This window comes from Scyliorhinus torazame, chromosome 7, assembly GCF_047496885.1.
Source record: "Scyliorhinus torazame isolate Kashiwa2021f chromosome 7, sScyTor2.1, whole genome shotgun sequence".
NCBI classification, from domain to species: Eukaryota; Metazoa; Chordata; class Chondrichthyes; order Carcharhiniformes; family Scyliorhinidae; genus Scyliorhinus; species Scyliorhinus torazame.
Genome location: NC_092713.1, coordinates 63,788,991 through 63,804,700, shown reverse-complemented (window position 1 = coordinate 63,804,700; position 15,710 = coordinate 63,788,991). Strand labels below are relative to the sequence as shown.

The 15,710-nt window shown below is 45.7% G+C and overlaps 1 protein-coding gene across 1 annotated transcript in view; it reads left to right on the top strand.

Annotated features, from left to right (window-relative positions):
• The first annotated feature begins 310 nt into the window (after positions 1-310).
• The window catches only part of LOC140427343 (uncharacterized), a 73,773-nt gene continuing 58,373 nt past the window's right edge, over positions 311-15,710 (top strand). The window contains exons 1-4 of the mRNA XM_072512895.1: positions 311-357; positions 2,730-2,992; positions 3,145-3,163; positions 3,208-3,367. Of these exons, the coding sequence (XP_072368996.1) occupies positions 311-357; positions 2,730-2,992; positions 3,145-3,163; positions 3,208-3,367 (489 nt within the window). The remainder of the gene's footprint in view (positions 358-2,729; positions 2,993-3,144; positions 3,164-3,207; positions 3,368-15,710) is intronic.

Genomic DNA, 15,710 nt, shown 5'->3' with positions numbered 1-15,710 from the left:
AAAGCACGTTCCACAAGGAGGAGAGCGACTGTCTCATGCTCCCCCCACAGCCGCTTCGAGGGCAGTGTGCTACACGCTGAGACCTGGGGCGTGCATGAAGGATCTGACGGGGAGGGCCTTTCTCACCAGCAGCGAAGCTAGGTCTCAGTGCTTTCTGGTAGTGAGGCATTCTGCCAGATGATGCAGACAGTCTGCTCAGGGCTCCATCCGACATGATCCCCCATCTCCTTTTCCCAAGGGCCTTGAGGACATTACCCACTACTTGATCGCCTTGTGGTCAAAGGTGTTTTTGTATTAGAAACTATCAAGCATGCAGGTGGATTTGAGCATTGAGTATAAGCACAAAACACATTCTAGGTAAGGTGTGTGTAGGCCTGGACTTCCTATTTTAGGAAAATTAGCAGAATTGTTCAAATGCAGCAAAAATTAACAAAGGATCGCTGGAATAATAAATTATCGGTGATATAGAAAAGACATGCTTTTTCAGTGGAACAGAGAAGGTGAATTTGCATTTCCGAATGTTAAACAGCTGTGGAAGGGTGAACAGTAGCCACATATTGCCCTTGGGACATTAGTAGTCCAAGGGGTTATAGAACTGGCTAGTAACTCGGAATTCAAATTCCCGAGGGAGGCATGTGGTGCAGTGGTTAGTACTGGGACTGCGGCACTGAGGACCCAGGTTCGAATCCTGGCCCTGGGTCACTGTCCGTGTGGAGTTTCACCCCCACAACCCAAAGATGTGCTGGTTAAGTGGATTGGCCATGCTAAATTGCCCCTTAATTGGAAAATAAAAATAATTTACTACTCTAATATTTAAAAAGAAATAATTCAAATTCCCCATCAAAAATTATGAAGGTGACTAATAAGAAAATTGGTATGTGGGCTATCAACAAAATATGAAAACAAAAGATGGTGCTCTTTGCTAAAACCCAACTGCTTCACTAACCCTGGTCTGATCCCGTCTCACTTATTCATGATTCGAGGCCCAACCCCATGTGGTTGATGCTTGGTCCCCTGAGGACATCTTGGGATGGGTAATGAATATTACTTTGCCAATGTTTCCCAAATCTCAAGAACAGATTAAAAATATAGTGAGTTACTGTTTCCACCGGTTCTCACGTGGAAAAAGGGGAAACTGTAAGATATTTCTCCCTACAGGTTTATGATTTACAATAAATATCACTTACAAAATAATTGGAAATGTTCGAATATAGAAGCATATGGTAAAGGGAGGAGGATTGGGATTTGAGAAGATCACTCCAATTGCACAACTAATATTGATACAGGTATAATCATAGAATCGTAGAATTTACAGTGCAGAAGGAGACCATTCGGCCCATCGAGTCTGCATCGGCCCTTGGAAAGAGCACCTTACTGAAGCCCACGCCTCCACCCTACCCCTGTAACCCAGTAAACCCACCATGTCTTTTGGACACTAAGGGGCAATCAGCATGGCCAATCCATCGAACCTGCATATCGTTGAACTGTGGGAGGAAACCGGAGCACCCGGAGGAAACCCGCGCAGACACGGGAAGAAAGTGCAAACTCCACACCGATAGTCACCCGAGGCCGGAACTGAACCGGTGTCCCTGGAGCTGTGAGGCAGCAGTGCTAACCATGCTCAACTGGAAGACTTTTTCCTGTTTTATCATTTTCTTGATTTACTAAAAATCACGGAACTGCTGTGCATAAAGACTCTCACAACGTCTGGAAATAAAATCACATTGTACAGTTACTACTAGTGAATGTTTGAAAAACAACTCTATTGTAAATTTAGTACTTGTAATGTTTTATTCTTGAAGTTTTTTCTGCCGAGGTAACTATTAAAAACAGTGCGGCTTTTTCTTTTCTACCTTTTGCCTTGCAATTTGGCAAAGAAGATTAGTATCTTGTTCTCTTTTACAATGCTGTGCCCTTGCCATTAGAAGGAGTACATGAGTCCCATAGATATTTTGTCTATCCTTGCCCAAAGTACCATACTTCCATTCAACCGCTTCTCGAACCACTTGACTAATATTTGGAGATCACCATGCTCGTATCAAGTGCCCCGCCACATGGTGAACTGCTTCCTGACTGATTCCGTTCATTTTACGTGTTAATTAAGGGAGCTCTTATTTTTATTGCTGTCTGATTTCACCTCACATCAAGAGTTTAACTTTACAGCAGAAACTAGCCAATATAGTCATATTCACTCCCAAGCAAAATTTCAGTCTCAAAATCAAAGTAGGATTGGCAATGGGAGCAGGGTAACTGTAGCCTGAAATTTGCATAGAACATAACCTTTGCTTGCATTAGAAGGGCATCTGCATGCAAAGCATGGATTTTGCCATTTGAAGGACTACTTCATCATGTCAATATTATTATTGATTCATGCGATGCGGTCAGCACTGCCAGATCCAGTATTTATTGCCAATCCCCAAAATAATAATAATCTTTATTAGTGTCACAAGTAGGCTTACATGAACACCGCAATGAAGTTATTGTGAAAATTGCCCTGGAGAAGTGGGCTGGTAAGATTGCCAAGTCATTTCAGATACAAGTTAAGTGTTAACCACATTGCTCATGAGTCTGGAGTAAGGACATTAATGAACCTATGGAGGTTTACAACAATCCCTTAGTTACGTGATCACTGTTTCAGATACTAGCTTTTTATGCCAGGTTTGTTTAATTAACTGAATTTAAATTCCCCAATTTGGAATGGTAATTTGAACTCGCATCTGGATCATTAGTCCAGGCCCTATTGGATTGGATTACAAGTCCAGCAACATAAACACTGCTACTGTTCCCAGTAAAGAGCTGCAACAAGAAAGTGACATGGTGGGACAGTTCCAAGGGCTGTACAGCAGTGTTGAAATCGGTTGTGTACCAATTTTGCCAAAAGGAAAAGACGAAAAACTCAGGCTGTCACTCCATCCGGCCACTATGAATAAACATCAGCAGAAGCCTGGGAACAACTCTCTGCAGTTGATCGCTTGGACTGAAGATGGTGCAGGTAATGGGAAGACTCCAAAGGAGGAAAGAGAGGAAAGAAAATAATTTTGTTCAGTGATTTATGTAATTTTCTCTTTTTGTGTAAATTTGTTGTGAAACATAATATGGAGTTAAATTCTGATTACTATTTAATATCTAAAATTATAAAAATAGCTGCAAGTCATTTGGAAAGGTAATTTTTGATTTACATGTATTGACATAAATATTCGTTTTCAGGCCGACTGATGGAAAAAGTTTAACTGTACAAATAGTCAAGGAACGGGATAATGAAAATGAGATGGAAAAATGTGTTGGGATTATTATGGACAGAGTGAAAGGTGCCCCCATTGGTGATGGCAGCTTAAGACTCACTGGATACCATCAGAGAACAGGAAGGGTAAATATGTGATGTATTCTTTCATTAATTCCGGTTAGGCTACCAACAACTAGATTAAAATGGTTACCGATATTGTTGGGGAAGAGATTAGGAGTTTTACATTTCTTTGTTGCCGCAAAGAGGAAAGGTATGGAGGTGCCCATGCTCTGGATTCTAGTAAAACATGATGAGAGATTTATTAAAGAGTGTTGCTCATACAATCAAGATGGTGACCTGCCCAAAACCTGCGCAAACACTGCTGATGTCACGACACATCATGTGATGCATGCCTAGCAGGAAAGTATTCCCAATACATAACATCCTCTCTCTTTACTTCATTTGTGCAGTGACAATAATTAACATTTATACAACAGATCCCCATATATGTTATTTCCATACAATTCAATAAGACAGTCTCTGTGGTGGACATCTATTCTTTTATGGTAGAATTCGGCGTTCCTGAACTCGGCTACTTGCAACCTCCGAAGTGTTCTCATTCCTTTCTGTAGTTGGTACTTCTTGAGTAGATATTTCAGTATCTCTCACTATAGGCATTGAACGGTCCTCAGAAAGAAAATCTGAATTAATCACTGTCTCTGATCTGCTTTCCAAAGTATAACTCTCCTGAAATGTTTCTGCAAACTTAGTTGGTGGAACAAGTAACTGATCAACATGCACGGGTAGCATGGTAGCACAAGTGGATAGCACTGTGGCTTCACAGCGCCAGGGTTCCAGGTCGATTCCCCGTTGGGTCACTGTCTGTGCGGAGTCTGCACGTTCTCCCCGTGTCTGCGCGGGTTTCCTCCGGGTGCTCCGGTTTCCTCCCACAGTCCAAAGATGAGCAGGTTAGGTGGATTGGCCATGATAAAATGGCCCTTAGTGACCAAAAATGTTAGGATGGGTTATTGGGTTACGGGGATAGGGTGGGTCAGTGCAGACTCGATGGGCCGAATGGCTTCCTTCTGCATTGTATGTTCTAAGCAATTTGTGTTTGTTGTTGTCATTTGATGATCTCTGAAGTATCAGGTGGAGTTAACAAATCAAACTGTGTTCATAGTTTCCTCTTAAACAACAGCATTGCCAATGAACTTTGTGTGGTAGTGTGTTCAGTGTTCTGATAAGATATTAGAAATTTGTTTACTCTTTAAAAATTTTTTTTTTTTAAATTCCAATTAAGGGGCAGTTTAACATGGCCAATCCATCTACCCTTGGCATCCTAAGGCAGCAGTGCTAACCACTGCGCTACCGTGCTGCACTTGTTTTCTCTTCTTGATGATGTCCCTTGGTACTTCAATGGTTTGATGGAATGCTTTAATGATTGCACAAAATGTTCAGCCAATCCATTCATTGCTGGATGATATGGAACTGACTTGATATGGTGTATACCGTTCCCCTTCAAGAAGTATTCTGAAGTAAACCTGTACCATTACCACTGACAATCTGCTCTGGTGTTTCAAATCTTACGAATATTTTGTCTAGTTTCTCAATAGTCTGCTCAGTCTTCATTATCGCAACTTCTACCATTTCAAGTGTTTGTCCACAATCACTAAGACCATGTGACCCTCAGTGGACCAGCATAATCAATGTCTATTCCCTGTCATGGCTGAGTCAGCCACTCTCACAGATGTAATGGTTGTAATGGTGGTGTGTTCCATAGGTTTGTACAAGATTGTCATTGCCCAACTTTCTCTTCAACTTGAGCAGCACGGTAGCATTTTGGATAGCACAATTGCTTCACAGCTCCAGGGTCCCAGGTTCAATTCCGGCTTGGGTCACTGTCTGTGCGGAGTCTGCACATCCTCCCCGTGAGTGCGTGGGTTTCCTCCCACAGTCCAAAGATGTGCAGTTTAGGTGGATTGGCCATGATAAATTGCCCTTAGTGTCCAAAATTGCCCTTCGTGTTGGCTGGGGTTACTGGGTTATGGGGATAAGGTGGAGGTGTTGACCTTGGGTAGGGTGCTCTTTCCAAGAGTCGGTGCAGACTCGATGGGCCGATTGGCTTCCTTCTGTACTGTAAATTCTATGATAATCTATGATAATCTAATCCTGGCCACCAAAAATAATTGTGTGACATTCCTTCATCCTCACCATACCAGGATGTTCCTTCATGCAGTTGGTCAAGGATTCTACTACGCAAGGAGGAATAATCACATGGATCCCCCATAATAGAACTCCATTCTGTATTGTCAACTCAAGTCTTCGTGCAATATAGGGCTTGAGGTCTGGGTTTGTCATATGAACATCTGACAGCATCCTTTTTAGGCCAAGTCCATCACTTTACCCATTGCTGGATCGGTTCTTGTATATCTTTGAACTTAAGATGAAGTCACAAGTACACTAACCATGAGCGAGAAATACAAAATATTGACAACATTTTCTTGTGAGTTATGCTTGACTTGTAACGGCATTCATGATAAAGCTTTACCATTTGTATGCTGCTCGGACTTGCGATACTGGATATCGTAAGTGTGTGCTAACAATATCAATGGCCATCTTTGCAATCTACTAACTGGCAAAGAAGATATATCTTTATACGGCACAAAGATTGTCGTCGATGATCCGTCAAAACGGTAAAATGACACCCATAAATGTAAGGGTGGGACATTCTTACATCGAAAATAATGCCCAAAGTTTATTTTTCTAGCTGAGCATAATTCATTTCTGCTCTAGTAAGGGCGCGTGAAGAAATGCTATCTGTTGTTCCTCTGCTGGAGGCATAATGTGCAAGACAACTGCACCAACCCCACAGTGAGTTATGGCAAGCTTCTTGCAACTTCATTTTTGGATTATAATGAACCAACAGCTCTGACTTCAGTAAAGTCTCTTTTACTTTATTGCATGTATTCTCACATTCTTCTGACCAGTGCCATGCCTGTTTGACACATAGCAAACTGTAAAGTCTTCAATCGTGTTGCTAAGTCCGGCACAAATTTACCATAATAATTGGTCAATCCTAAAAACAACCTTTATTGTGTCACATTTTGAGGACGTGTGCTTCTAAGATTGCTGACATTTTCTTTGATTCTTTGTGTAAACCGTCTTTGACGATGACATGACCAAGGTAATTTATGGATGCCTTGAAAAAGTCACAGTTTTCCTTCTTAACTCTCAGGTTGTGCCTCTGTAATCGCTGCAAGGGTAGCTTCCAAATTCGTCAAGTGTTCTTTTTCATTTGAACTGGTGATGAGACTGTCATCTAAATAACATTGTGTTCCATTAAGCCCACTTAGAATTTGATCCATGTATATTTGAGAAAGAGCAGGCGCAGATTTTATTGCAAAAGGAAGCCTTCTGTTGCGAAACAGTCCTTTGCGCGTTACTATGGAGAGGAGTGGCTGTGATTCAGCAGCCACATTCATCAACAGATATGCCTGTGAAAGATCAATTTTACTCAATTTCTGACCTCCAGAAAGTCCAACAAACAAGTCTCCAATCAGCGGCAGTGGGTAATGATCTAAGCAAAAAACTGGCTTTTTCTTTTGAAAAGGTTTTTGTAAAATGTTTAACATTTGATACAAAATTACAAAACATATAAACATATATCCAAACACAAACCCAAACAAGTCCCCAACTAAACCTCCCAACCTGTGAAACAATAAAAACAAAACTGATACAACCCCCCCTACTTACACCCCCCCCCCCCCTCCCTTAACAGCTAATAGTGACCAATTTTCTGAAATACAAAATAAATGGATGCTATTTATAATCGATCCCCCGAACAGGGCTCCAGCTCAATATTTAGTATTGCCGGCATGGTGTTGAAAAAGAACCTCCAGAAACCCATCAGCTTAGAACAGGACCAAAATATGTGTGTGTGGTGTGCAGGCCTCCTCGTGCATCGCCCGTACCTATCCTCCAACCCTCCACCCCCTCAAAATAAGACTCCTCCTGGCCTTCGTGAAGTGTGCTCAAAACACTATCTTTAACTGATTTGGTTCAGTCTCACACACAACGACGTGGCATTCACACTCCGCAGCTCCTCATTCCACACCTTCCCCTCCAGGATTGGCCCCAACTCCTCCATTTAGCTCTCACCCCTTCCCCGAGCTCAACGCTTCCCTCACTATCCGTTCATACATGCTGGACGTACGGCCCTCCTCCGACACCGAACAGGAGAGAAACTTCTCCAATAAGGATGATGGCGACACCACCGGGAAATACGTTAAAAAAACCTTTTAAACAAAGCTCCGCACCTGGAGGTACCTAAACGTGTCCAGGCCTAACCCATGACACAGACCCAGGTCCAAACCCAAACTTCTCCAACACCACAAAAAGGTACTCCCACTCCACCCGGTTGAATGCCTTCTCCATGCCCAATAATATAATTGTCTCTGGTACGCGCCGCCTACAGGGGGAGCACCATATTCAGCAACTGACGCACATTCAACGACAACCTCTGCCCCTTCACAAACCCCATCTGATGTTCCCCGACTACTTCAGTAAGGCAAGGCTCCAATCTTAATGCAAATATCTTGGCCAACAACGTGGCATGTACGTTTAATAGAGAGATCAGACGATACGGCCAGTGCTCTGTGGGGTCTTTATCCTTTTTCAGGAGCAGTGAGATGAATGCCTGCACGAAAGTCTCTGGGTGGGCGCCCCATGCCAAAGGGTTCCTAAACATGCCCGACAACAAGGGACCCAACTGATCCGAAAGCTGCTTAAAAGATTCCACTGGGAATTCATCCGGGCCCTTTGCTTTCCCTGCTTGCATGTTGATTGAATGCTATCTGATTCTCCTCCAGCCCCAGTGGTGCTTCCAGCTCCTCTCTCAATTACTCCCCCACCTTTGGAAACTCCAAATCCCCAGGAACTCTGCCACCCCTCGTTCACCCACTGGCGGCTCCAACCTGTCACAAAAGGCCCTAAACACTCCATTCGCCTTATCTGGGGCAGAAACCAGCCTACCCCCTAAATCCCCAATCCGAACAATCTCCCTGGCCGCCTCCTGCTGCCTTATTGTTGAGCCAAGAGATGACGGGCTTTCTCCTCATATTCATACACTGTCCCTTTCGCTTGCCTCACTTGCAGCCTGTGGACAGCAAATCAAACTATATTTGCAGTTTTTTCCTGCATGCCAAAAGCTCCAGGGTCGGGTCCCTTGCATACCTACAATCCACCCCTACAATCTCATCCACCAGTTTCTGTTGCTCCTCCCTCACCTCCCAGTCCACATGTGCCTCAAAGCAATAACCTCTCCCCTAACCACCACCTTCAGCACCTCCCACAAAATCGAGGGAGAGACCTCCGCATTATCGTTATGGCCCACATACACGATATGGCCCTCAAAATCCTCACACACAACCCCAAATCCGATAGCAGCCGAACGTCTAAGTGCCATCCCCTACGACACTCCCAACCAACCTCCAACACCAAGTCCACCCAATGTGGGGCATGATCTGAAATAAACACCGCCGAGGACAGCCTTCCTTACTCCAGCGAGAAGAGTCCGACTCATAATAAAATAATCAATCCTCGAATACATCTTGTGTACCGAAGAAAAAAAATGAGAACTCCTCCCCAGGGTACGTAAACTGCCACGGATCTGCCCACCCCCCTCTCGTCTCTTCCATAAACGCAGACAATACCTTTGCCATGCCAGCCAGGAACAACGCTTTGGGCCTGGAGTGATCCACTTTCGGGTCCAACATACAATTATTTAAATCACCCCCCCAAAATCAATTGGTGGGGATCCGAATCCAACACTATAGCCGGCAGCTGTTTCATAAACGATACAATGTTCCAATTCACGGTGTACACATTCACCGACTCCCCCAATAATGCCCCGACTACCATCCCGTAACGTCCACCCTGATCACCCTCTCCGCCCAGAACCAAACTCGCCAGTTTTCCCCAGAACTAGAATTAAGCTCGCCACCCCTGGGTCCTACTATCAAAGCTCGAGTGAAACACCTGGCTCACACAGAATTTCTGGAGCCCAGTTCCGTACCTGAATGTGAGTCTCTTGTAAAAAATACATCAACTCCCAAGCTCTTTAAATGTGCAAAAACCTCTTTACTGATCCTCCCAGGCCTTACACATTCCTGGTGACTAACCTTGTTGGGGGCCTCTCACCACCCCCCCCCCCACTCCCCCATCACCCTCGAGTCAGCCATTGCCACCGTCATGCGACGTACCTTCATCCCACGTTGATAGCCCCGAGGTCCGCCTAAGTTGGCCGCCTGCCCTACCCAACAGGTGAGACAAAGAACATCCTCTGGTCTCTGCTCGCCCCCCCCCCCCTTCCATACCTCCACCCACTCCCCCCAAGCCGGCAGACTGCCTGCTGCCTCAAATAATCTCCGCCCCTCCCAAACAAACATTCTAGATTCATCGAACCTCATAAGACTGACCCAACAAGTCGCAGTACCTCCCCCACACCATTCCCGTTCATTGGCCTACCTTTTAGTGCTGGTAAGGTGTCCATCTCCCAGATTGTGCCCCAAAACAACCAAGGCAAAGGTCTACAACCCTTTCCCCCAAAACCATTCGCCCTACTCCGAATCCAGCATCCTTATCATGCTTCTCCTTCCCTCCAATTAACTTATCAAGGCCCCCCCCCCCCCCCTCCGCTCTACCATCCCCCAAGGCCCTGGTCTCCAGACAAAGTCCCCCCACCAATCTCCAACAAAAACACAATACACAAATTGCAATATTTACAGCCACCCCAAGCCAACTTTCACATCTTAAAAAAATCCCACCAGCCCTCCTCAAACCAGACCAGTCCTTTGTCCTTGATGAAGGCCTCAGCCTCCTCTTGTCATAATATTGATCCTTCAAGGACAGTGTGACACTCAGCCGACACACCACCCTAAACCCTTATTGTACAGCACCGCCTTTGCCTTATTGAAGGCCGCCTGCCACTTTGCCAGTTCAGTACCAGTGTCCTGACAGATGCGCACTGTGTGCCCTTTTCATACGATATTCTGACTCTTTTTGGCCCACTCCAGGACCCACTCCTTCCTTTGGCGACTGTGAACTTGGACGATCACCATCCATGGCGGCTCGTTCAGCCACATCTTCTGCTGCAGAGCCCAATGCTCCCTGTCCAATTCCGGAGCAAAGAACACTTCATCTCCTCCCACCAATTGAGAGAACATTTCTGAAAATTATTCAGTTGGTCTCGGGCCCTCCACTTGCTCCGGCAAGCCCACCTCTCTGAGGTTTGTGCACCTCAACTGTTCTCCAGCCCTTCAACATTGGCCTTCAGCCCCTTATTCCTGTCCATCATGAGCAGCATCTCACCTTCCAACAAGGCAAGCTGACCCTTGTGCCTTGACAAGCCCTCCTCCATGCCCTTCAATGCCTCCCCTTGCATCTTTACCGCCTTGCCCAGCTGCTCCCGTATTGGGCCCAACGCCTCCTCGATGGTAGCTTTGAACGCCTCTTTAATCTCCTTCCCTTGTCTCTCAAACTGACCATCCATCTGCCTGCCAAACATATCCAAACATATCCTCGACATCACCCTGGCCAACGTTTCTAATGTGATGGGTGCGGCCGCTTCCGTAATCTTTTCTCCCCCAGATTCCTTTGTAGGGCTACTAACCAGGAGTTTCTTTCCCATGGCCTTTTCCGGCGAGGCTTTTGACATTCCCCTGTGTCATGTGAGAGTACGTTTAAGAAATGGGTGTTTATCAATAGCTGCAGTGATGTCAGAGTGTGGGTGGAGCTGGGAAGTCTGTCTGCTTTACTTTTGCTTTGGGCTGTCTGCTGCAGGGTGTTTTTAGTTTCGTTTTGAGAGCTGGATAGCTGCAGGCAAAGAAAACAGCTGTATAAGGATCTCTCTCTGCAATCTAAAGACTGTCTCCAGATCATTTGAGGATTTCAAAGTGATAACTGCTCTCAGGAGAGAATTTAAACCTGATCTCTGTGTTAAAAAGGGTATTTTGTCTTATGGATGTTGTAAGGAAAGATTAAGGGTTACTTATAGAGTACTGTATTCTTTGGGGGGAGTATTTTCGTTGATGGTTGCCAAGATTGTTTACTGTGTGTGTTTAAAAATGTAAATGGGATTCATAGAATAACCATTGTTTTTGTTTAAAAGTACTCTTCGTTCTCTGTTGCATCACACCTGTAAAGTAGGCCCGTGTGCTCCCCATAACCACAATCTATTAAAAGTTGTGGGTCAGGTGCGCTCCATGATACACTTTGGGGTTCTCTAAACCCTGGCCCACAACACCTGTCACCTTTCTGTTCTCCACACCAACCAACTGCGTTAGAACCCAAAATCTCCTGAAGAAATGGGGCAAAAGGGATCAAAATACTGAGACCCTGGCAGGAACCACCTTTCATGTGATGTGCTTTCCACAAAATTGAATTAATACTCGTTCAAATCTCCACAAATTCTCACTGAGCCATCCTGCTTTAATAGTGGAACGATTGGTGTCACCCAATCACTTGTAGCAACAGGTTTGATGACTCCTGTCCTTACTAATCTTTCTTTTTTGTGTAAATGTATTTTATTACAGACATGTAGCAAAAAAGGTTACAACCCATTTAAAAAAAAAACAGGAAACACATTTCCCAGCAATCAACTATATAGTCTGTACAAATTTGGTCCCCTTTTTCACCCCCTCCCTCCTGCTCCCCACGACGAACAGCTCCTCAAACACGGTCACAAACATCCCCCACCTTTTCTCAAACCCCTATTCGGAGACCCTTAACTCATACGTTATCTTCTCCAACCGCAGGAAATCGTACAGGTCACACAACCAAGCTGCAACCCCCGGTGGCGATGCCGACCACCACTCTAGTAAAATTTGCCACCATGCAATCAGAGAGCCACAACATCGAAGGCCACGACATCGGCCTTCCTGCTCCATGAGCTCCGGTTTCTCTAAAACCACAAATATCGCCACCAAAGGGTCCAGGTCCACCTCCTCCACTAGCCTAGCCAAGACTGTGAACACTCCCACCCTGTTGCCCCTGCCTCTGTAGCAGGGCTTACTAATCTTTCTAGTTCTTCTTCAACTTTCGGCCTAATGGTGTATGGTACAGTTCTAGCTTTGAGTGATTTGGGTGTGCTGTCTTGCTTGATTTTTAGGTGTAACTCAACTCCAGTCATGGTGAATCTTCGAACACCTTCTCATTCTTCTTCAAAACTTGTTGCAAGTTGCTCCTTGAACCCACAAATTGATTGACTGTTTCCCATTTAAGCCTAATCTTAGCCAACCATGCTCTGCCAAATAGAGCACGAAAATTTCTACGGACAATATGAAGACGCAACTTTACCGTCTGTCCATTTGCTTCTACTTTCACCATAATGCATCCTTTTTATTAATTAACATTTTATTGAGGTATTTTTGGTTTGGTAACAACAACAAAATAAACAATAAACAATAAACATGAAACCGTAAACATAGTGAAAAAGCTGTTTACCTTTCGTACAGGTCCCACCCTTATTACCCCCCTACTCTAACCTAAACTACTCCCCCCCCCCCCCCCCCCCCCCCCCCCCTGTCTGCTGACGATTAATTTTCCACAAAGAATTCGACGAACGGTTGCCACCTCCGGGCGAATCCTAACAGTGAACCTCTCAAGGCGAACTTAATTTTCTCCATGCAGAGAAAGCTAGCCATGTCCGATAGCCAGGTCTCCGACTTCCGGGGCTTTGAGTCCCTCCAAGCAAATAGTATCCGTCTCCGGGCTACCAGGGAAGAAAAGGCCAGAACATTTGCCTCTTTCTCCTGGATTCCCGGGTCTTCCGACACCCCGAAAATCGCCACCTCTGGACTCGGTGCCACCCTTGTTTTTAAAATCTTGGACATGACGTCCGCAAACTCCTGCCAAAATCCCCGAAGCTTTGGACACGTCCAAAACATATGGACATGGTTCGCTGGCCCTCCCGTGCATTTTGTGCACTTGTCCTCCACCCCAAAGAATCTGCTCATCCGGGCCACTGTCATGTGAGCCCAGTGAACAACTTTAAATTGTATCAGGCTGAGCCTGGCACATGTTGCGGACGGGTTGACTCTACTCAATGCATCTGCCCATAGACCATCCTCTGTCACCTCCCAGAACCTCCTCCCACTTGTGCTTCAGTTCCTCGGTCTGCATCTCCTCCGACCCCATAAGCTCCTTATAGATGTCTGAGACGCTCCCCTCCCTACCCACCCTCTGGAAATTACCCTATCCTGAATCCCCCTCAGCGGTAGGAGCGGGAAGGTTGCCACCTGTTTACGAAGGAAGTCTCGCCACCTGCAGATACCTGAATTTGTTTCCACTCGCCAGCCCAAACCCTTCCTCCAACGCCCTCATACTTGGAAAGCTTCCCTCTCTGAACACATCCCCCATCCTCTAAATCCCCGCTCTCTGCCATACCCAGAACCCTTCCATCCATTCTCCCCAGGGCAAACCGGTGATTATCAAATATTGGGGCCCAGACCGATGCTCCCACATGCCGCCCCCACTGGCCCCAAACTCTCAGGGCCACCACCACCACGGGGCTGGTGGAGTACCGTGCTGGCAGGAGCGACAGAGGCGCAGTTACCAACGCCCCCAGACTGGTGCCCTTACAAGAAGCTGCCTCCATATGCACCCATGCCGACCCCCCACCACCCACTTCCTGATCGTGGCTATGTTAGCCGCCCAGTAATATTTGCTAAAATTTGGCAGCAACAGCCCGTCCTCTCCCCGACTCATCCCAAGCATTACCTTCCTTACCCGTGGGGTCTTGCCCGCCCAGACGAAGCCCGTGATCACTCTGTTGACCCGCTTACAAAAGGACCACGGAATAAAGATGGGGAGACACTGAAATACAAATTGGAACCTCGGGAGGACCGCATTTTCACGGTTTGCACCCTCCTGGCCAGAGACAACGCAAGCGCGTCCTGATTTGTTATGCTGTAGGTGTAACATAAGCGGCTTCCTTGTGGTGCACTTGACAAAGGAAGGTTCAGACGTGGAGATAACCTCAACATGTTTATTAAACTATTTACACTTCTATTACTTGGGTTCGACACTACTGCTAATCCTACTATAGCTACCCAGACTGACTAACCAGTTGTTGCAATCCACGTGGTGGGTGTAATATTGAATCAACCCTGTGTCTGTTCTCACTGACTGTCTCCACTGGAAAGAGGTAGATCATGTGTGTGGTGTCCTTTATATATGGGTTGGTGTAATGCTCCCCTATGGTCGTGTCACCTCCGTGTGTATCGTGAATGTCTATTGGTCGTGTCCTATCTACCTGCTCTATTGGTTGAGTGTGTGATGTCTTTAGTGCTCCCTCTAGTGTCCAGCTAGCCTACATGCATTTACATTGATGCACATCACCACATCCCACCTTTTTATATGTTACATATTTTCTGTACATTTTGAGAAAATTGAACAAAAAACAGGTAGAACATAGAACATAGAACAATACAGCGCAGTACAGGCCCTTCGGCCCACGATGTTGCACCGAAACAAAAGCCATCTAACCTACACTATACCATTATCATCCATATGTTTATCCAATAAACTTTTAAATGCCCTCAATGTTGGCGAGTTCACTACTGTAGCAGGTAGGGCATTCCACGGCCTCACTACTCTTTGCGTAAAGAACCTACCTCTGACCTCTGTCCTATATCTATTACCCCTCAGTTTAAAGTTATGTCCCCTCGTGCCAGCCATTTCCATCCGCGGGAGAAGGCTCTCACTGTCCACCCTATCCAACCCCCTAATCATTTTGTATGCCTCTATTAAGTCTCCTCTTAACCTTCTTCTCTCCAACGAAAACAACCTCAAGTCCATCAGCCTTTCCTCATAAGATTTTCCCTCCATACCAGGCAACATCCTGGTAAATCTCCTCTGCACCTGCTCCAAAGCCTCCACGTCCTTCCTATAATGCGGTGACCAGAACTGTGCGCAATACTCCAAATGCGGCCGTACCAGAGTTCTGTACAGCTGCAACATGACCTCCTGACTCCAGAACTCAATCCCTCTACCAATAAAGGCCAACACTCCATAGGCCTTCTTCACAACCCTATCAACCTGGGTGGCAACTTTCAGGGATCTATGTACATGGACACCTAGATCCCTCTGCTCATCCACACTTTCAAGAACTTTTCCATTAGCCAAATATTTCACATTCCTGTTATTCCTTCCAAAGTGAATCACCTCACACTTCTCTACATTAAACTCCATTTGCCACCTCTCAGCCCAGCTCTGCAGCTTATCTATATCCCTCTGTAACCTGCTACTTCCTTCCACACTATCGACAACACCACCGACTTTAGTATCGTCTGCAAATTTACTCACCCACCCTTCTGCGCCTTCCTCTAGGTCATTGATAAAAATGACAAACAGCAACGGCCCCAGAACAGATCCTTGTGGTACTCCACTTGTGACTGAACTCCATTCTGAACATTTCCCATCAACCACC